The sequence below is a fragment of the Trachinotus anak genome, unplaced genomic scaffold (assembly GCF_046630095.1).
Source record: "Trachinotus anak isolate AG129_WGS33_773 ecotype Australia unplaced genomic scaffold, CSIRO_AGI_Tana_v1 ptg000016l, whole genome shotgun sequence".
NCBI classification, from domain to species: Eukaryota; Metazoa; Chordata; class Actinopteri; order Carangiformes; family Carangidae; genus Trachinotus; species Trachinotus anak.
Window position 1 is genome coordinate 21,344,886 of NW_027273867.1, and position 22,760 is coordinate 21,367,645.

General features: G+C 39.9%; 2 protein-coding genes across 2 annotated transcripts; both read left to right on the forward strand.

Moving 5' to 3' along the window:
- Positions 1-485: 485 nt before the first annotated feature.
- On the forward strand, positions 486-15,585 carry eloa (elongin A). The gene is made up of 13 exons (XM_071499348.1): positions 486-576; positions 683-798; positions 3,486-3,542; positions 4,066-4,178; positions 5,855-6,444; positions 7,917-8,251; positions 9,390-9,501; positions 10,322-10,474; positions 11,256-11,353; positions 12,200-12,380; positions 12,814-12,946; positions 13,411-13,571; positions 13,660-15,585. Exons 2-13 carry the CDS (start codon positions 727-729, stop codon positions 13,719-13,721), a joined length of 2,067 nt encoding a protein of 688 aa, XP_071355449.1. The 5' UTR covers positions 486-576; positions 683-726; the 3' UTR covers positions 13,722-15,585.
- A 1,748-nt stretch (positions 15,586-17,333) lies between these two features.
- On the forward strand, positions 17,334-22,115 carry pithd1 (PITH (C-terminal proteasome-interacting domain of thioredoxin-like) domain containing 1). The gene is made up of 6 exons (XM_071499354.1): positions 17,334-17,666; positions 18,290-18,333; positions 18,739-18,816; positions 18,995-19,099; positions 19,579-19,687; positions 21,604-22,115. Exons 1-6 carry the CDS (start codon positions 17,475-17,477, stop codon positions 21,703-21,705), a joined length of 630 nt encoding a protein of 209 aa, XP_071355455.1. The 5' UTR covers positions 17,334-17,474; the 3' UTR covers positions 21,706-22,115.
- Positions 22,116-22,760: the final 645 nt, after the last annotated feature.

Below are 22,760 nucleotides of genomic sequence, written 5' to 3' on the forward strand. Positions count from 1 at the left end.
CTCACTCATTCCCCTTCCCGTCATAAATGACTTTAAAACATGTTATCTAATGTATCCCTAGTCACTAAAGTTACTATAGGATAACTACCCATTTACTAAATCTACTAATTTACACATATAGCAGATTCTGGTGGTGACTTTTAGGCTTCAAATTCAAAAATTATCTGTCAATTAATTGATGTTAAATGAAAGAAAACTAATGACCAACATTAAGCAAAAATACAAACACATCTGTTGATTTTAACAAAATATATAAAAATTGTTGACTTTTTACAAACTATACCATTAAACAACTAATCCTCAAATTTATAAAGCTTGATAAAAAAAGCAAAGAAGAACTATCAGCTCACATAAAAGCCCGCAGAATACTGTCTTTTTGTTGAAAGGTGTATTTATTTTTGGTTAAACTGGAGGCTACAGCTGCTAACTCAGCGTTTTCACCGTCGGACGAACAGGTGTTCCTGTGTGCGACGTCGGCTGCGTGGTGACGTATTTCCGTCTTTCACAATAATTTCTTTTAACGAGCGAACTTCAGCCTTGTCCCTGTTTTCAAAAAATAATAATTTAATCTTAGATGTACGTATTGAAGCTGAGTGATTTCATTTTATTTTTAAACTGGTGTCTGTGTCCCGCCGTGGCGAAAACCTAACTAACGGAACCTCTTCTTTTTTTCTGTGTTCAGTCAGGATGAAGTAGTTTCCGGGCGACAGGGTACCAGCAGTAAACATGGCGGAGGAACTGCTGGAAACAGTGGACAGACTTCAGTCCCGGCTACTGGAGAACCCGGAGCCGCGAAAGGTAATGGCTTAACAGGTGGAGAGGGCCAGGTTTGGGCTTTACCACCGACTGGCTGCCGACAGGCGGTGGTTCCTCGTCGGAGGCCGAAAGAAGCTGCGGCCGCCACAGTTCCCGACAGTCGAAACGGTTTTTTAAATGTTGCGTTCACGGGCCGCTGTCGCGCTCCGGCATCTGAAATTCTTGATGTTTAGCAGTGTTTTGGGTCAGAAATACTACTCGTGCTGATCCTGTAACAGTAGGAAAATGTTAGTATCATCCATTTGCACATTATTTCCTAAATTACGAAATGTCAGGAATCAGTAATAAAAAAATAAAAGTCTGCAACAATAAATTCACAAACAACAAGGCAATACAATCATGGTACTGCACATTCTTGGGATGTGTCTGTGTGGAATCGACACTCAAAAACACGCTTGTTCGTGTTTATTTATCCTTGTTCATGTTTATCAGAGTAAAATAAGTAAATGATAGTTATTTTGCAGTTCTTAATTTTAGATTTTAGAGACTGGTGTCACCATAAAAAGTATTAATAGTGGGTGGATTTTATCGTGATTCCACTTTAATGGACGTTCACTGCTTATTTTATAAAATTTGAAATGTTTTCACATTTGCTTCTAATGTAATTGGGAGTGATTGCAAGAAAATACCTAAATATTTGTTTTCTGTAAGCTATATACAAGTTTGAATATGAGTAATTAGTGCTTATCTTTGAATCTCAATATTCCCGAGAGCCCGTGAATGCGTCATGTGGACGTCACAATAATCGAGGGGTTTTAACTTGTTATAACGTAGTTGTTTAACCGCGGCTTTTAGTCAAAACTAACACCTGTCAGGTACAACACCTGTCCGTAGATATTCTGTCACGTAGTGAAATTATACCAGAAGCCACAGCGTGATTTATCTTGCAGCGGAACTCGAGGCCAGAGTAGCCGTTAGCCGTTAGCCATCCAGCTAACCAGCGGCAGTGTGGACAGTAATGACAGCGGCTCCAGGCCTCTAATGTTAAACTGATTTGGGTTAAATTAAGCTACTGCACCGCTGTTTGTCTCTGCGCCGGGGTCTGATGTTAAAATATTGGAAATTAAAAGCGGATAGTCACGATAGCTGACGATGTGCGACCTTCCCTTTGTTTACTTTCCGTGCTGACATGTAACAGTGCTTCCCAGGACAAAACAATCAGGCTCTGTGTGATAGGATTGGGCAATGCGAGCCACAATCCGGTTTCCAGAAGTAATGATTTTAGTTTTAAAAAAAAAAGGAAGAAAGAAATGACAGCTTAGTGTTTTAGCCCTGCCCTGTTAGGCCACGACATCATTCAGTCTCCATGAGGCAGGACTCAGTGTTGGATGTGCAGCCAGACAGCAACACTGCTTTCTTAATGTAACTACAAAGAGAATAATATCATAATTCAAGGGTCAGAAAGAGCCCCTCCACTTCTCCCATCAGACCAGTTCCCCAGGTTTAAATGCTTTTCATTAGAGAGTTTAACAAGGAAATAAAATGTGAACAAAGATGCTCCACATCTGAGAATGTTTTCATGTAAATCAAGCTGAAGTGAGAGAAGTGGTTGAAATTGAAACCTGTGAATAAAACCGTCAAACATGCATACAGATATGTGAGTATGCTTAAAATTAATCAACCACCGTCCTCACTGGGTTATGTTTCCTTTAAAGACCTACAATTTATCTTGGTCAATTTTTGAAAGGCTTCAACCCTCACTTTAATATTTATTCCTTGTATCTGATCATGAACACTGGTGTGACACTTGTTCCCTTATCACTGTATATGTCATGTTTATATAACAACATTAATATAAATATTGTAATGTAGTGAGTAGTTGGTGATAACATTGACTTACAATAAGTATCACAATACAAATATATAAAATTATTATAAATTATACAATTTTAATTACTAGGTTTAAACTATATTCTGTATAGTTCTGCAAACACAAATAAAATTACATTTAAAGTAAATCTGTTGAAAATGTTTGCCAAGAAAATAATGTAGTAGGGGCGCCTCGGTGGCTCACCTGGTAGAGCACCTACCATGACGGCTTAGTCTTAACCCCGGCAGGCCGGGTTTGAATCTGACCTGTGACCCTTTGCTGCATGTCATCCCTTTTCTCTCTGCCTGACTTTCCTGTCTCTCACTCACTATTGCTATCAGAATAAAGGCAAAAAATAACCTTTAAAAAATTAATAATTAAATAATGCGGTCGTGACAAATTAACTTATGTAATCAAACTAAAATAATGAGACAGGAGCCTGTTTTTGTTTTTTTTACATGAGGCATAAAGATAAAACAGGCCTGCTCACTGATTTACTAAAGGGACAGTTACATTGATGTTAACATCCTGACATCTTACAGTTGGCAAATTTATATATCTCACTGTCTCAACCCATAATAATCACCAAAATGATAACGATACTGTTAATGTCTCTTTCTGTACAAATTCTAACAAAAGTAGCCGTTGTAACTTTTTCTTGTATTTAGAGAAATATTAGATTTAAATGAAGACTCGTGCTTCATTTAATTATGTTCAGTAATGTAATGGATGCTACTTGTGAGTTCAGCTGTGAAATCCTCTGCAGTAGAATTGACACTGAACATCAGGATTGTGCATCTACTTTAATTCCAGCACCTTCTCTTTAAATGATTAGTTTTGTTTGTATCTCATTTTGCAGCTACTAAAGACCCTCAAAAGACTGGGGGAGCTTCCCATGACTGTGCATATACTGGTGGTAAGTATTTGTTGATTCACGGTTCAGATCCTCTTGATTTCAAAACTAGAATCTGTGCCAATAAAAAAAGAAAAACACAAAAGCGAAAGTAATGGTGCAGTAGTGAAATTGCTCAAACTACAGTCTCTCAGGTGAGCTGCTTATGCTCTTGAGCAAGGCGTTTATTCCATGACTGCTCCATAGGACACGAGATCCCGGGAATGAAAATGAACTGAATGTGAAGTGGAACTTTCCTGGGAACAAAAATGTCTTGTTCACTCAGTTTTTCTATCTCGTTCTGTGAGATTTATGGCAATTATCAGCAGAGCCTGAACATGTCTCTGACCAATCAGATCACTCGGCTGGAGCTGCCTAAGATATGATAACAGCTGTAAAAGTCAAATGAACACATGTAGAGTAAATGTCAGGCTCTTCTCATGTGATATCTACCTACGGTAAGAAAAATAAACCAGTAAATTTAGGCCTGGTTGCTACATAAGAGCGGTCAGTGTCCATGCACTCACTTTCCTCTGTTCTTTCGTAGGAAACTGGAGTGGGGAAGACTGTGAACTCTTTCAGGAAACATGAAGTAGCTGGAGAGGTTGCAAAAAGCCTTGTAGCCAAATGGAAGAAACTGGTTCCTCAGTCTGCAGACAGGTACTGTTCTGCATACCTTTGCCTCAACATGCAAACAGTAGTAAGGAGTGAAGCGGTCCACGTTTTAGCTCTCGTGTGTCTGGATACTGTATTTCTCTGTTCCTGCAGTGATCATATGCACTGGATGGTATGTGCACCGTTCACTTGAGACTCATTATCGCTGATTGCTCGTCAGCCAGGTTGTTTTCTCCTAAGAGGAGGAAAAAAAAGGCTCCAGTGTTTTCAAAAACACCACACATTTCTGCTACACTCAGTCATACTGCTCCACATGTTCAGTAGAGTAATACTGTGGAATTGATACTCCAGGAGAACAGCAGTTTTCTCCCTGTAGATGAGACGGAAAGCAGCCCTATAAAAATAAAAAACTGTCCACCTCCTATATGTCGTCAGGTGTCAGGAGTGAACTGTAGCGCTGACAGGTTGTGCAGCCAGACGGAGCTCGCTGACTCTGAAATGTGAAACAAAAAGCCTGTTTTTATGATCCTGACTTTGCAGCCTTTCAGGAAGATTCGATTGTTAGTCGTACATAAAAGTCTGCTGACCCAGATTGTAAAATGAATTGTTGCACGTCGCAGCCTTATGAAATTATCCAGACCATGCTCCCGCCTGTGTATTTGAATGTTATTTTTGTGCCTCATGTTTTTTTCTGTCTACCTGTTGGGAGGTCATGACCTCTGGGATTGTTGGGATGTCCCTGAGAGGAATAAATACTCATCTTCTTTGTGTAGTAGTAAAGGAAGCAAAGTCAGGAACACTTTACTTCAAGTCCCCCTATTTGTCCTTTATTTATTATTATTTATTTATATGCATTATACATACATTTAATACACATTTTATAGACAGTATAATGTTGTTGTAAGCACATGTAAGTGTTTATTAATGTATTAGCAGCTCCTCCTGTTCAATGGAGGCTGGTATATAAACAGATAATGAATATAGTGAAGCACAGTTGTAATAATATAAAACATGTCTGCATAGGAGAACTTATAATTGTTGTCAAATGCTGTACAATAATAAACGCATAAAATACAGATACGTAAGTATATATAATATAATATATATAAAATACCCTTGCAACTGTTAGCAACTACATACATACATCATTTATTAAATGCTTGTGAACTGCTTATAAATGCTAATTAAGGGGACGTGTTATTGCAAAGTCTTACATCCATGGTTTTATTGTTCAAAGGCATATTTCTGATCAGTTGTCCTGACTGCTAATTAATTATTGATGTGTTAATCTGTGTTTGAAGAGCAACATGCATCTCCAGTGCTTTAATGTCTCATCTTGCTCCAGGACACTGTGTCATCACTGTTGGATGTAGTTATAGTTACAGGTGCAACAAAGCACTTCTGACTACAACCAACCACACCCATCAGTAGGGCTGGGTGTGTTCACAGGTGAAACTGATGGGAAACTTTCAGCCACAGAGAAGAGCAGAACACTGATTTTCAGCCTGGTGTTAAAGTTATTGTTTTAATATTTTAGGTGTTTAACAAATAGCAACGCATGTTTTTGTTCTTCTCCCAAGGATTTGTTTTCATGCTTTGCAAAACTTTATTCGGCAAAGTAACTTGTAACTGTGGTTGAGTAATTGTCGTAACTTTTCTTTTCACTCTCACTCTGATGGTGTGGCCACTGTTTTTCACCACTGCCCTTCTCTCTCCCTCAGACCCAACAGTCACGCCAAAGAGGCCTCTCGGTCACACACACACTCTCGAGGCCCAGAGGCAGGTGGCGGAGGAGGTGACAGATACGCCCGGGAGCCCTCTCCTGAGGAAGAGCCTTCCTACATGGAGGAGGAAGAGGAGGAAGAAGAGGAGAGAGGCTATCACACCAACTACTCGCCCTCGCCTCCTCAACACGAGCAGTACAGCCCCTCACAGCGAGGAGGCTACCAGTCGGACGAGTACGAAAGCCCCGAGCCCGAGCCCGAGCCCGAGCCCAGTCCCCCTCCTCCTCCTCCTCGCAAAGAAGTCCGTCATGCGAAACCAAACAGAGAGCCCAGCAAGAACCACCACCACAGTGACCGAAACAGGGACCGGGACGAGGAACGACGGCAACGCCACACACAGACGAGTAGCGATCGAGGAGGAGGAGGAGGAGGAGGAGGAGGAGGAGGAAGAGAAGGTGGTGAAGGAAAGAGGCGTGCTGCAGACAGAGAGAGACAGCAGAGTCCGGTACAGAAGCCTGCTAAACACAGCAGGAAGTCTAACATGCAAGAGAGCAAGAGAGAAGAGAAGAAGAAAGGAGGAGATGATGGTGAGCGTGTTTTGTCTGTCGTACGTCTCTGGTTCTGTTCCTGTCTAGAACAGCGTGGACTGGACTGTGTGATAATTACACCACAGCCTACAATGAAATATATAAGGATTTATTTCTAAGTGGATAAAGCAGTTACATTACACTTGCCACTGTGTTTAGAAAGCAGTTCTGTTAATTACAGATTGCCTGAAACAAAAGCCTTTGATTGGTGCAACAGTTCAACTGTGAATACTTTGCACTTGCTTTGATGCTCCACAGCAGCTGTTTTACCTTAAAAGCTTCATTATTGCAATTGATCAAGTTTAATTAATCGTTGACGCCAAAATAATGATTATGTGGTGATGAGAGAATTAGTTGTGCAGCTCTGTGCAGCAGAGGCGATGTTTCTTTATCAGCCGAGATCACAAAATGTGGCCACGGCAGAGAAACACATCCTGAACCAGTGAATGGAGACACTGTAGGTTCAGTGTTAGGTGACTGTGCTGGCAGGAAGTGATATACTTTCATTTAAAGACGAAAACAGACGACACTGAGTCATTGCTCTTTCTTGAGAATTTTGGACACATTAACATTAAATGTTTTGTTTCATCTATTTGCTCGTCAGTATCAGTATAAAGCATCATCAACTGTATGTGTGGGTTGTTTTACATTTGAATCATTCTTCAAGTGAAAATGTCAACAAAAAAAAAAAAGTTTCTCAAATTTATTTTCCACTTCTTCTGTGTCACATATGTTGTTGATTCATTTCTTGAAACAAAATCTTTAGGTTTGTCAGACAAATAACACAATTTGAAGGCGTCACTTCAAGTTCTGAGAGTTTATCATGGACATTTGTAAAGCTGCAGCAATTAGTCAATTAGTTGATTAGTCAACCACAGAAAATCAATCACCAACCATTTCAGTAATCGACTAATAATTCTCGTTGTTTTCAAGGAAAAATGTCAAATATTCTGTGGTTGCATTTTTGTTTTAATGTGAGAATTTGATGCTTTTTTTTTTGTAACAGTAAACTGAACGTGTTTGAGTTATAGACTGCTGGTTGACTAAACAAGCGATTTGAAATGGCATTTATTGAAATGGCATTTATTGAAATGGCATTTATTTTGGGGATTTTATAGACAAAATAATTAATCAGTCAATCAAGAAAGTCATTAGCAGATCAGTCGATAGTGAAAATAATCATTAGATATTATGATATTTTGCAGATGTAGAGATTAGTGTTGTTAGTTGTTAGTTTGATTATGAAAATATTGTTAGTTGCAGCTTTGGTTTGAAGCTGCCAACAAGCTGTTTCAGCTCTGTTTGAAAGGTCTTACCATCTGTCAGCCTCAGGTCAGTGTGAAATCCCAGTGGCACAACGTGAATTTTTGTGTTTTCAGAGACCAGAGATAAAAGGTTATCACACACTAGGATCCCGACATCCCATAATTCACTGCATCTTCTGCCTTTTCTGTTTACTTCTTTATTTACAGGGCGACCACGAGCACCGAGGGAATCTCCATCCAAGGAGGAGGAAGAGGACTTTGAGACTCCCACCATGTCCTTCGAGTCCTTCCTCACATACGACGCCCCAACGTCTGTCAAGAAGAAGAAGAAGCCATCATCATCGTCACACAGTCGGCCGTCTCACTCATCCTCCTCCATGTCGTCTTCCCATCATTCACGCACCCCTCCACCACCTGTGACCTCCTCCTCCTCCTCCTCTTCCTCCAAAGTGAGCAAGGCGAACGGCACTCAGAGCAACAAGAGGCAACATTCAAGCTCCAGTTCATCAGCTGCTGCCCCGCCACCGGAAAAACGCAAGAGGGTGAGAACAAACAAAGAGCCTGAATTGTTTTAACTTCATAAAAAAGTTCATAAAGAAATAATTTCTCATGTTTTTCTTTGTGATTTTTTTCTACATTAAACATGAATCTGTATTTTACTTAGTAGTTGGAGTGAGTAGTTTAACAAAATTATCTTCACTCAGGGTCTATTTAGAAGCTTTTTCTGGAGCTTTTTAAATTAAAAGTTAAAAGTTTTGTTTAAAAAAAACAAACACTTTGTTTGCTTGTTTTATTCAACCAATTGTCCAAACTATAAATATAATCAGTCAACTGTCATGTGATAAAGAACAGCATCAGATCATCAGACTGAAGAAGCTCCAACCAGAGAAATGACTGAAATGATCAATTTACTATTAAAACCAGTGACAATTCATTTTCTGTTAATCAACTAATTGATTAATCGACTAATTGTTGCAGTTTTTAAGTTAAGCCTGGTCTGGGTAAAAAGTGAAAATCTGAGATCTTGGAGTCTTTAAGGACTTCATGTAGCCTTGAGCCTGTCAATCTCTTTCCAGGAACCAAAGCTGTGCTTTTATTTTGTAGAATCATGTTTGTTTCCTAGCAACAGTAGCTTCTCTACAACAGCATTATTGAAATTAGTGTCATTACCTTTAAAGGATAGTTTGACATTTTGGGAAAAACTGTTTCCTTCTTGCTGAGAGTTTAATGAGGAGGTTGATAACTTTCCACTTGTCTGTGTTTTCTATGTCCTTAAAACAGGAGCCAGGAGACAGTTAGCTTAGCTTAGCATAAAGACTGGAAACAGGTTCAACAAACAACATCTCTCAAGTCAAACCAGCTGCAAGTCACCCTGTTTTTTACTATTTAAAACTATCTTTAGATAGCAACAGTAGAGCGAAATGAGCGATTCAGCAAAGGTTAGTCCAGTCTGTATGCTAAGCTAAGCTAACTATTTCATGAACAGACACATATGAAAGCACAGTATCTTTTCATCTAACTCTGCAAGTGTAGTTCCCGAAATGTCAAACTATACCTTTAACCCACTGTGTATTTGACAGCTTTTCTCCACAACGTTACTTTTTAGTTTCGTTATCGTTTGTTATCGTAAAAGTTGTTTGCAGATCCTGTTTGTTGATGTAAGCGTATTGTTGTTTGCAGGTGGTTGAAGCTGTTCCCACTCTGCCTGAAATCCCTCTGCCAGCAATTCAACCCAATTACAGACCTCTACCCTCCATCGACGTCACGCCGCTGTCCCCGCAGAGACGTAAAGGTAATCCCCTTAAAATAAAAATTAATGTGGTGTCTACTCACCAATATCATGTTGAATCAGCTTTTTAGGTCACAGGACCACTAAACTAACAAACGTCAATTTTGCAGTTCCTCCTTTAGAGTAGTAATATCATGGTGACCATCATGTTCCATCATTGTTCCTGTTTCTTTCCTTTTCTGTTTCCTGAGGAAGAGCATCGTGCAAGAAACAAAACGTAGCAGAGTAGCTTCAGTTTTTGTGTTATTAGGTCCTGTGTGTGTGTGTGTGTGTGTGTGTGTGTGTGTGTGTGTGTGTGTGTGTGTGTGTGCGCATTAAATGGGGACACTAAATTCTGTCACTGCATTCAACAGCCCCCCAAGAATATGATTAGAATAATAAAGAAAGTGCCTCAAAGCTAATTTGCACACCTGAAATCCTGAATGTACCTTTTAATAGTGACCATTCTCCAGTCATACACAAACTTCAGGCTGGTTGTCTGACCTGGAGCGACCTGAATGGATTTTCATGTAAAATTCAAGTTCAAGTTCACCAATGTCTGTTCAACACAATATTTGCTGATTTCAGTGATTTGTGTGTTTTTCTCACTGTGCAGCTGTGAACCTCTGAGGCCTGAAGGCGTCTCTCTTGCTCAGATTGTCCAAACATAACTTTGGTGTCGAGTACCAAAATTTAAGCTTCAACATGTACAAACTTGCATTTCGAGAAATCCTAATCAAGCTCTCGTGGAAAAGGCTCTTGTCTGTGTCAGCATATCTTTAACTGTTCTCCCTGCTCTGTGTCAAACTGTCAGACTTTCACTCCCTCCCTTCTTTACTTTCAGTTCCCGTCTGCAACGATGAGGAGGATGCCGGGTTCACAGGGAAGCGGTTCAACTCCAAGATGGTGGTCTACTCAGGATCCAAGACCGCTTACTTGCCCAAGATGATGACCCTGTACGAGCAGTGCATCCGCGTGCTGCAGAACAACATTGATTGTGAGTGGAGCTGATGCCGTGTCAGATTGTTACAGGGAGTTTTCAGTTTTACTGCTGAAATGCAGCGGCAGTACTGCAGGTGTGGAACTTATCAGGTCACTGTGGTAAATAAAAACAGGGCAACAGATAATAAGCCTGATAATAAAACACAATTCATTGTACGAAGGCTGTAAGTTACTGGAGGTACTGTGGTTGCCTCAGTGAAAAGATGTGTTTATTTTTATGCATGGACAGAAACTTCAGTGTTTCGTGAGCACAAGTTAAACACACATAAAAACAACTTTTCTGCTACTGAAAGTTTATTTGGGTATTTTTGAGGTGAAGGGCCTTTACCTCCATTAGTTTGTGGTACAGCCTGTAAAAATGTTTTTCGAAACAGAGCCTTTGTTACTCTGGACAGTGTTGACAGTTCTCATTAAAACGACTTTCTGGTGAAGAAATAGTCTCCATGAAAACTGCCCACACTCTGGTCTGTGGAAGCCACCCCACCCATACCCAACCGCCCCACTTTAAAATCCCAGTTTAACCCCTGCATCTCCAGGCCTGTAAATTTCAGTGCATTTAATTTCTTGACAGCTTGTGATCCTCTGTACAGGCGTCAGATGGGACCAGTTCACCACAAAAGATAAAAGATAAACAGGAAATTTAGACAAATATTTGAGAGTCAATTTGTACTTCATCTCCTGACTCAGCACTCCACCCGTCTGGTATCATAAGGTGGGGCAAACAAACGAAAGCTACTGCAGAGGTATGACTGTCTGGCGTCCCTGTGCTCTTTCAGCCATCGCTGAGGTGGGAGGCGTGCCGTTTGACATCCTGGAACCGGTTCTGGAGCGCTGTACGCCAGAGCAGCTGTACCGCATCGAGCAGAGCAACCAGGTAACACACACACTGATGAAGTGCATTCCCTCGGCCCGAACCCCAAACCCCAACCATAACCATCACAACTAAACACCAACCATTACTCTAAACAGAATATAATCCTAATTCTAACCCTAAAACCAGGTCACGGTTCTTTGAAGCAGTGAGGATCGACCAAAATGTCAGATTCAGCCAAACAGACCTGAGTCATACGACCTCCTCTCCACCATGAAGACAGACTACACAAACACACAAGAAGCAGATCCCGAACCCACCACTCACACAAAGAACAACAAAACAAACACACATAGAGAAAAAAAAATCCATGAATTATTTGAATGAATTATTTTTTTGACTCCAACTGTGCATGTTGCAGCTTGTCGCAATATGAAAGGTTGCTGCAGACGACCACACACGTTCCACCAACAAAAATCAAAATACATGAGGAAACGGGAGGGATTTTCCACTTTTTATGTGTCACAATTTAAGGCAAAGGAAGGTGGAAAAAAATACATTTCTTCTACTGAGTTTGTGTCTCCAAGGTCCTTAATTTTATCCAAACTGAGACACTTCAGCGTCCTCGTCCTTTGCAATTTTCTACAGACACATTAAATTTAACCAATTGCCTGGAGTTTGCAGATGTTACAGTCCTCTGATATTTCTACATTTAGTTCTAATTCCCATTTTACTTTGACATAAAAGAAAAAAAATTATATTTATGGGCCTGTAAACCCTGATTTTGTCTCTTGTGTGCTCCGACCAGTTCATCAGTCACTCTGGAACCTTCATCAGGTAGATTGCTTTTAATTTCCTTTATTTATCCCTGACTTGTAAAAAAAAGTTTCTCTTTTCCTCTTCTTTCAGTGTTTTACAGAGGAGTCTGATGAGTTGTGGATGCGTCACTGTCACCGGGACTTCAAGCGTGAGTCTCCTCAGGAGTACGAGTCGTGGAGGGAACTGTATCTGAGACTGCACGACGAGCGCGAGGAGCGACTGAGGATGCTCACCCAGAACATCACCTCTGCCCACGCCAACAAACCCAAAGGTAGGAGAAGTTTTCACTGACTAAAGTTGTATCTGATGTCTATATGAAAAGTCACTGAGGCTGTGAAATAGAAAAGTGAAAACATGATCAGTGCTTCTCCAGTTACAGGTTTTTCTTTGCCTGAAAATAATGCACCCAAAATAAAAAGGTTCCTGTTCTTCAACCCTTTTGATTACAGTCATAACCTTGGTCTCCTTTTAAAGCAGCAGCTGTTGCAGTGATGTGAGGATCTTTAAATGCTTTGCACAGAGTCAGGAAGCTTAAAGCTTTCAAACACTGCATAATTTATCACGGTTGTGTGAAGACTGAGTCCTGCACAGACCAAAACACACCTAAAGTAACGTCCTATAGATGAAAAGATTTATGAAATGTTTACTTATGAAGGCCGTTTGATGTTCATGTTTGAGTGTTAGTGTTGTGTTCCTCCCGGCAGGACGGCAGGTTAAGTTGGCATATGTAAATTCTGCCGCCAAGCCTCCACGTGACGTTCGCCGCCGACAGGAGAAGTTCGGCACCACCAGCGGTCTGTCCACAGCTGCCTCCAATGCAGCTGCAGCTCCCATTAAGTCAGTATAGTAAACAGGAAATCATCATGTTGGCTTTAATGTAGAACTAATGTAGAAGTCCAGTTTCTCTCTGGACTGAGAATAAACATGGAAGATTTACAGAAGATGCATAATTCTACAGAGAATGTTTTTCTTATGCATGCATGAATGAAAAATGTAGCGTCTGCCCACAACTTTTATTTGAAAAAGACAACATTTTGATCCCACTCAGATCTTCCTCAATCTTCATCTCCATTTTTAAGCCTTTTGATCCGACATGGATCCATTTGGGCTCGAAATGTAGTCTTTTGAATGAATGTTGTGGCTTGGAGTCAGTGTGCAGGTGTAAACTTCTGTCAGAAATTTCAGTGAAGTCTGTCACTTATTTTCTGTAGTTCTTGGTTTAGTTATTGACTTTGTGGCACTTTGGTTTATTTTAGATTCACTAGACTCATGGATCCTCTCCCCCTTCCTGTATCTTTCAGAATAAGGCCAGCTCCCATGGAGTACTCTGGTGAATCCAGTCGCTCCTCTTCATCCCAACTCAATCCATCTCCTGGCTCGTCCCGCTCCTCAGCACTGGGTGGAGGTGGAGCAGCAGCAGGAGGAGGAGGACACGCTGTCCGGGACAAGCCACAGGTCAAAAGTAAGTGTGTTAACAGTCCTTAGGTGTTTGTGGAATATCAGTCTCTTTAAATCTGATGAATCATCTTGTGTTGTTTCCTCTCTCTCAGAAATCGCCCCCATGATGGCCAAAACTATCAAAGCATTCAAGAACAGATTCTCCCGCCGATAGTGTGAAAGAATGAATGTATTTTATGAATTCCAACTGTGTTTTTAATTTAAGTTTGGTAAAATTTTATTGCAGACACATACAACACACACACACACACACTTTACCCACCAAACATATCATATGAACTTAACAGTATTGGTGGAAAATGTTTTTTTTTTTTGTTTTTTTTTTGTTTTTGTTTGTTTTTTTTAATTTAAGTGATGGCATCTGTTCTGGGCCTCTTCAAATAAGTATTTAAATGATAAATGACGGTCAATGGGTCTGACATCTGTGTTAAGAAAATTAAGTCGCCAACTTTTTATAGGATGCAAATGGACACAAACGCAAAGTCTGTTACTTTTTCTTGTTTTTCTAAAAGGAATAGCCACTTAGCTTAGCATTAGCCTGGAAATGGGAAAAACAGCTTGTCTGACTCTGTCCAAAGGTAGAAAAACATCTGGCTACCAGCTATTAACACACGATTAATGTTATACCTTAAATGGTTGTTGATATCAACATCAGTATCAGTATTTAGATGCTGCGTATTCTTGTTAAATTTCCAAGCACAGCAGGATCACAAATTCTGATCACCTGTGTCAGAAATGCGTATCTTCATCCTCCTGTGCTTCTTTCGACCCCTCGTTGATTTTGTGCTGTTTCAGTCTTTAAAGAATTTTTTTAAGCAATTCCACTTTTTTAACTTCCTGCTACAGGTCATCAGAAACATGATTCTCCTGGGGCTGAAAACTGAACAAAGCTATGTGGCATCAAAATAATATTAGGTACTTATTTTTTCTTTCTTTTTGTTGCCTGGTTCAAATAATAACGTCAGTAGAAATGCCCAGTTAGTGGGAGATGGTGGAGGACATGGTTAAACGAAGATGGGTGTGGTCCGACACCTCAGTCACTTATGTAATAATAATACTGATAACTACTGAGGAATTATGGGTTATAAATTCACCATGTTGATGGGCGTCTGGTTTGATCCCATCACAACATGGTCACTTTGTTTTTGTACATATTAAACAAACAAGTTAATTAGTGAGCTTTAGGGATGTGGGTTGCCAGATCTTTTTCTACTTTTGCACAGAACCATGCAAGCGGTTCTCCCCCATTTCCAGTCTTTGCGCTAAGCTAAGCTAAGCTAACCAGTTGCTGGTTGAAGCTTCATATTTATGGTACAGACATGAGAGGAGTATCTACCCTCTCATCTAACTCTCAACAAGAAAGCGAGTAAGCATATGTCAAACTTTCACTTTCACAGGAGAGAGAAAAACTACTTGTTTTTTAAATTTAAGGAGTAGTAATTTGTTACTTTTCTTTATGACCAAATAATACACTACAAGAAGAAAACCTTTACACACTTGGTTTGTCTTTTAATCGCATGCATGGTGCACGTCTGCTGCAACATTAAGACTCCACCTGAGGCATCAACTGGCTGGTGAAAGGCTGCTTTTTAAAAACAAACACATGCATATTTAAACATGTTTTGCCTGGTACATTTTTCAATGTGTAGGGCTAAAATTATATCTATGAACAACACACACACACATACAAACACATTCTAGACTTATTTTAACCCTCCCGTGGCTTCAAACCATGTTTTCCTGCTGTTGAATGTGTGCGTCACTCTTTTTATCTGCTTCACTGTGACACGTGATCAAGTGAGGGCAGAAAAGATGAAGAAAAACAATAAGGAAATAAGTCGGGAGGACGTCTGCAGCTTCAGTCAACAAAAATAATTATGAGATGTATTTATTTTCAACACTGGGACCTGGCACCCCACAACATGGGCCCGAAAGGAAGTAGATTGAATTGTAATTTTATTAGATTTTAATAAATGTTATATGGTCATTTTTATTAAAATTGACTTTTTGCCCTTGAACTGTTCCTGTCTCTTCTTTTGATTACAAATACCACCAGGTGAAAGGAGTATCATCTAATAGATCTGAATTTTCTCTTGAAATTAACAAATTGAAGAAATCTGTATAGTACTTTGGAAAAAAACTCACTATAGGTTGTGAATGGATGTTTAACTGTCCATCTGTCCTGTAGGCCTCAATAAAGAAATGTTAGTAAACTGTTCCTGTAACATTTTTTCTGTAAATTGTGAATGTCACATTTATTCAGATTTTATGCCTAAGTGTTGGGCTTTCCCTCTGAGTGTCTCTTATCATTATTGTTATTGATCTTTACGGTTATGGTTTCTATGAAATGTATTAGGTGTCCAAATCTGTATTTATGCTCTGACATTCACACTGTAATAAAAATGAAAAACAATTTTATCAGTGAAACATCTTATTGAGAACCATAAAATTCACATTTGTAGATAAGTAGATAGTGCTGAATGAACAATGGTGAACAGTGCAGTTTGTTGTTGAACTTTTAAATCCTTAAAGGGTCCCAAGGCAAACCTGAAGGGTCATGACATGATTTAAGGGATAGAAAAAACAAAACAAAACAGATTTGTAAAATGATTTTACATTTTCTCGAATATTTTATTTTGCTTTATTAATGTTAAATACTGATTACATTCATCTTTTGGGGCATGTACTCAGTATTTATAGCTACCTGCAACATCATGAACATTAAAAGTGACACATGAATGCATCAATAATTGAACCCAGAGAGGAGTCACTACTTTTACTTTTGAACATAGTAATTGTGCTTGTTGCAGAATGCAGAATTTAATCATAATGTTATTTTCTCTCACTGTGGTTTTGTGGTTGTTCTGATAGTTTCCATGTCACTTATGGGAAGTTTACGACAGTTATGACATTTGGTGGTAAGAGATGCGAGCCAATCAGAGGGCACATCACATGTTCGATGTTTTGCTCGTCATGCAGGTAAAGTGACCACAAAGCCTCAGAGGAAGTGAGTCTTTCTCTCCTTCAAAATAAAATATGTCTTACATCATGGACTATACCTGAAAGCTCTGGAAAAAGCTTGTAAAGGAACCTTGACAGATACATTTTGTATATCAATGTCAAATGTAAAACCCTACCCCTGTACAAAAGGAGCAAAGTAACACCCTAATACTTTTTGGCTACTCACTACCTTAATCTCTTGATGCTCCATTAAAATAATAGACAAATGACAAATTATGAAATCAATTATCACATGAATAAATACAGCCAAAATATGTCATATACCCATTAAATTTTGAAATCACTGTTATGAAATGTTATTTTATCCTGCTTTTTGCCATAATAATATTTTATCTCATCAGTTTACATATATACATATATATATTGTCAGCTTCGATTATATTAAACTTTGTTTGTTTTACAAAGTGCGTAGACCCCACTGAGAGGCTGTCTGTGCAGCCAGTGGCTCCCCACAGACAGAAGCCCCACATATATAGGTAAGCCATATATATATGACATATATATATATAGATAGGTAGATAGATAGGTAGATAGATAGATATAAGAATAAGAGAACAATTTTTGTCAATGAAACTAAAACCAACTTATTTCAATTTACCACTTTTCATCATTAAGCCTTTCTTTTATCCAAACAAACAGGGGTGGAACATTCATCCATTTGTCTTCATATTACAATTTATACAAAGAATCTATTTTATTTTTGAAAACCTCAACCGGAAACGCCATGTAACTTCCGCCCGCTTGACGCTCACGCCAGTTCGCTTGATGCTGCGAAGTGAAACTTGCTGATCTCATTTCTCTTTATAAAAACAGTCGGAGCAGCGGCGGCTTCCAGCTTCATTTCTCCCAGCCGTGCGCAGCGGGAAGCGGCGTGTTCAGCTCCACGATGTCCGGTCACGGTCACGGCCACGGCCACGGCTGCGGTTGCGAGGGGGAACATGAGCCCGCGGAGAGGGGCCTGGAGTACGGACTGTACCGCCGGATCGACCTGGAGAAGCTCCAGTGTCTGAATGAGAGCAGGGACGGAGACGGGAAGCTGGTGTTCAAACCGTGGGAGAAGCGGAACGAACGGGACCAGGTAACCGTCTTTCAGAGCCTCTCCCCCGCTGCGTCGCCCTGCCTGGGCCCCCCCATGAGGAACACGCAGACCGGGAGACCGGCAGTGTGTCGGTGGAGCTCAGCCCATGAAGGCAGTTCAATCAGGCAATGACCCTTAAATCTGCACACACACATGATTTTCTTTTTTTTTTAATCCAGCGTGATTTACACTTTACGAGAATATCATTACCTGCATACTGGGGAATGATACTGTCAGTAACTGCAGAACTTGCCTGGAAATAATCACTTTTTAAAATGTTCTTCAGTATTACAGCACTACAGTGATAGCTGTCCATGCATCAACGGGTACCCTGCAAACAGGAACTGCTAATATCTAATTCGGGTTAACTTAAATTTTCAAAATGTAAACAAATATAGGCTAAAAAAAAAATACACTCTTCAATTTGTAGCTTGCAGTGACACTCACAGAATATATGGCATGGTCTGTTCATAGAGATACCGGGGTCAGTTTGGCCCCAGACCCAGTCACACCAGCACCCCAGGCTGATAGTGTGTCAGTGCAGATGGTTCGCTGTAGTGCTGGTTTTGTTGCCACTGTCACTCAGTAATTACTCAGAAAGGATTCACATTTTCTTCTTTTAGTTCGTCGAGAGTGATGCAGATGAAGAGCTGCTGTTCAACATCCCGTAAGTCCTAAAATCATATGTCACCATCATCATCGGTTTTGTCATCAGCCCAGATTTGAACATTTCCTCCTGCATGAACACTGAATATTTTATTCTTTGCTGCCTGCACACACACAGATTTAAAGTATATTTATAGATGGACACATACAGCCCTGCAGTGCCAGTATTTCATTATTATTAAACCCTTTTGTATATACAGTAAGCTGTTAATAAAGCTTTGAACCAATAATACTGTGATGGGCACCTTTTGTGTTTTGTAATTTGAGCCTGATTTCATTTTTGTTTTCTCATAATCACCGCTCATCTCTCATGACAGCGTCTGCTTTCTTCTCGTCTTCCACCGTCACAGCGTCCTGTTTTGGTCCCGATAGCATCTCCTCTGTAACTGTGATGCATCTGTTTCAGTTTTACAGGCAGCGTGAAGCTGAAGGGCATCATCATTTCTGGAGAAGACGATGACTCTCATCCAGCTGAGATTCGACTGTGAGTGTCTGTCTCTGCTGCTCTGATCAGGGGTCAGGGAGGTCGCACAGAATAAACTCCTTGGCCCCAGGACTCTTTAAAGCCATGGTTTAAAAAATAAATTGTGTGCATTATAGTACGGAGTGTGTTACTGATCTTAAGTCACAAGTATAGATCAAAACTAATTTTTTCATTGTAGGTATAAAAACATCCCTCAGATGTCCTTTGACGCCACCGGCAGAGAACCTGAACAGGCCTTCAGACTCAACAGAGACCCTGTCGCCGAGCTGGAGTACCCAACAAAGTGAGGCCACTAACAATGTTTAATTCACTGTCTTACTTAATAATAATATTTAATCACACAGATATTGCACAATTTAGCTTCAAGTAGAAGATGTTCCTGCTCCAAAAGATTTCTGTCACTGTACTGGGATCCTCCATAGTCACATAAGGAGGCTTTTAGATTTGCCCACACCAGAGATGGAGAACTGATAATGCAATTTAGCATCGTGATCGTTTTCAGAGCAGCTCAGGACGCTCAGTGACATGAAACTTTTCAAAAGTCAAGTGAAGCCAATCCTCCGTTTCTCTTTCTGTTGGTCTTCCTGTTTATATGCGCTCATTTTACTATGACTCATTATGAGCATGTTCACAGACTCCTCTTCCATATCACTGCTGCATGCTGGTTTCCATCAGTGCATTTTATATTTCTCAGACACTTTGACAAATTCCCCGAGCGGCTGTCTCAAGTTTAATTGTCTCTTTTTGTGTCATGATTTCCAGGATTGCTCGTTTTTCCAATGTTCAGCACCTCTCCATCCACATCTCAAAGAACTTTGGAGCAGAGAGTACCAGGGTCTACTACATCGGCCTGAGGGGCGAATACTCAGAGGTCAGTCTGAACCTCAACCCCCCCACATGAAACATTACAAATGTTTGTTGCCTAAACCACAGACGTGACCGTCATCTGTGGCTTGACGGTCTGCGTTTGTGCTCTGCTGCCATTAATGAATGTAATACGTTTCCTACCAAACATATTTGCTGCTGCAGTTTAGCTGTATGTAAATGAAATTTCTAGGACGCAGGGACACAATCCAATCCAACAGCAGCACTGAACTGCGGCCTCCAAAATCACAATACAATTGAATCAACACCTTTCAAAAAAACTCAACGTTATAACCTTCAAAAAGGAGGATTTATTACTGGGCTGTTGTAATAGTTTTTTCGAGGTTTACCTAATAAATTGGCAGCGAGTGTATATTCTTTCAGTCATATGATGTGTTGTTAATGTTCCTACGTGTAGGAGTTTAGTGGCAATGACCTCAACTGAGTTTCCAGGATCTGAATTTGATAAACATTCTTATGTTTGAGCTGCGTCATGGTCGGTTTGGCTGCGTGCGTCAGATCATAACTGTACTCAAAGGAGACATTATTTTGCCTCATCTTTCATCCCGAGGGCAGCAGATTCTTTCCTGAAATATTTTGGTGCCTTGCCGACGTTGCTCAGCTTCCGTTCTGACAAGAGTCTCTGTATCTCTGTCAGTTAGTAGGATGCTGCTGTGCTGACAGCTGTGTTAGCCATTTAGAAAATCCTTTATTTTATTTTTTTTTAACTAATACCAAACAGCTTATCTTTATTTTAGCTTTAAAAAAACGTGACATTTTCTCCCATCGTTTTAAGAATTAATTCTGCTCTTTTTCTATGATTTAAATCGGCACCAGATGTTGTTGCTCGTGCATCCTACAGTGGGTTGTATCATGTCGCTTTGCCCCGCAGCTCAGAATTTCAAGGATCATGCATGTTGCAAGCATGCAGCCATACAGCTGGGTCAGCTGTTTGATCCTGTTTGTACCGTATTCTCCGGCACATTTACCGGATACATTCCTTGTTATTAATCTTAGAACTAAGATCTTGACGCTGAGAGAGATCACAGTTTTATTTAATATGCTTCACATCAGCCCAGGACTGGATGGAGTATTTGGGTGGAGAGTCACTCTAGGTGGTTCCCAAACTTGGGGGTGGGTGCTTTATCAGGGAGAAAAAACGTGAAGCTGGAAAAAAACAGTTGAATCAATCAGATTTTTTTCAAACAAGAGACAAACATCTCTCTTAAAATTAGCAAAATTAGAAATGTTGTGAAAAAATTTCAGCATACGTTTTATCTACATCCTGATATAGTTTACAGTGTCAGAGTGGCATAGAGTGCCAGTCAACTCTAGAGCTGAAATGGTTGTTGATTAATTGATTGACAGAAAATTTAATGGAAACTACAATTTCATTGATTGAATTGCTTAAGTAATCATTTAAGCCAAATATTTTTAGCCAAATATTTTTGTGGTTCTAACTTCACAGCTGCTTTTCTTGCTGTGTTATATGATAATAAACCCAGTAGCTTTAGGTTTTGGACTGATGGTCCAAAAAGGTCCAAATTACTCAGGGCTCTGGGAGGCTTTTCATTATTTCATTGACTACAGAAATAATTGATAATTAAAGTAACTGTTACGTGCAGCCCTAAAATGATTGTGACGTATGTGTTGAGCAGGATATTTTACAGTTGAAAAATTGCTCTCTGATAGTTAGAGTATATTAAAATATTTAACTGTGTTTCTGAATGACCTGAAACATTTGTTGTTTTTATACTGCAATGCCTTGTTCTTGTACTGTCAGCCCTGCTAGTGTACCAGTTGGTCTCTAAATGCAATGACCTTTTTTTCCCATGCAGGGCTGATGCTGGTGTAGATTTTAACATGACACTATATCTGTGAATGTTTGTCTTTGCTTGAAGTCTTTCTCTTTGTCTTTTCAAGGCTCACAGACATGAAGTGACGATCTGTAACTACGAGGCGGCGGCAAACCCTGCAGATCACAAAGTGGAGAGCATCATCCCGCAAACTAACTTCATTTCCTGAAAGCTTCGGAAAATCGTGAGGAGGAAGAGGAGGAGGATGAGGAGAGGTTTCAGTGGCGTCTGCCGACTGTCATTGACAGGAGTCAAAAAGTCAAAGATGAGTTCAACGCTGCGTACTGGCAGGTTGGTCGAGCTCGACCGGGACTGAGCACTGAAATCTGAAGACCAGAGGGCTTCAGATGTGTCTGGAAGTGCCAAGTTGTTGCTCTGTTCTCTATGGCAATAAAGAGTGAAGGCTTAATGTGGGCAAAAAGCTTAATAATAAATGCATGAAACATTTGACACTCAGATAAAGTCTGTTTGTTATCAGTTTAACCTGTATACTCAAGATTCATCATGACATTCATCACTTCAATAAAGTGACAGCTACTCTCAAATAAAATAGTGAAGGCTGGAAATGAAACCAAACAATGGTAGTGTTTGATTCATTAAATGACTTTGGTTGTCATGTTTACACACTTAGATCTATATCAGCGTCGCATATTGAGTTTTAGGTATAAAACGTGTAAATAAACTTAATTTTCTCTCAAACATCCACAGAAAAAAATTGACATTGCTTTTCTAGAGAGAGCAGCCACTGGGTTAGGGCTAGGGTTACACTGGATACATGAGCGCCGTGTTAAATGGCTAAAAGTTCATATAATATCTATAAAAGAAAAAACATAATTTGCCCTTTGTTAAGCCAATATATTGTCCACTTATCACTTCTGGATATTTCCTGCCACCTACTGGATTATTTTGTGACTGTCTTGTCTGAGTATTAACTAAGATTGGTGGTCACAGTCCAAATATACTCTTATTTGCCTTTCTTCAGTTCAGGACTATTGCCCTGCAGATCAAAAATTGAAAGTAGCAACTCTTCCTTATAGGTCACAATCCTGCATTAAGTGTAAATAAGAACTATCAACAAAATGATCTTGAAGTATCAAAAGTAAAAGTCTTTAACCTGGAGACTGGACTATGTCTGTGATGTGTTATTGGATCACTATTGATGCCCTTCAGCGGGGGCCCAAACATAGGAAATAGGCCCCTTAAAGAAAGCGTGAAAATCTGATA

Coding starts and splice junctions, on each gene's coding strand:
- pithd1 (XM_071499354.1), top strand. CDS start 17,475: ATGTCCGGTCACGGTCACGGCCACGGCCACGGCTGCGGTTGCGAGGGG. Junction 17,667..18,289: donor AGCGGAACGAACGGGACCAG/GTAACCGTCTTT, acceptor TTCTTCTTTTAG/TTCGTCGAGAGTGATGCAGA. Junction 18,334..18,738: donor GAGCTGCTGTTCAACATCCC/GTAAGTCCTAAA, acceptor CATCTGTTTCAG/TTTTACAGGCAGCGTGAAGC.
- eloa (XM_071499348.1), top strand. CDS start 727: ATGGCGGAGGAACTGCTGGAAACAGTGGACAGACTTCAGTCCCGGCTA. Junction 799..3,485: donor AGAACCCGGAGCCGCGAAAG/GTAATGGCTTAA, acceptor CTCATTTTGCAG/CTACTAAAGACCCTCAAAAG. Junction 10,475..11,255: donor GCTGCAGAACAACATTGATT/GTGAGTGGAGCT, acceptor GTGCTCTTTCAG/CCATCGCTGAGGTGGGAGGC.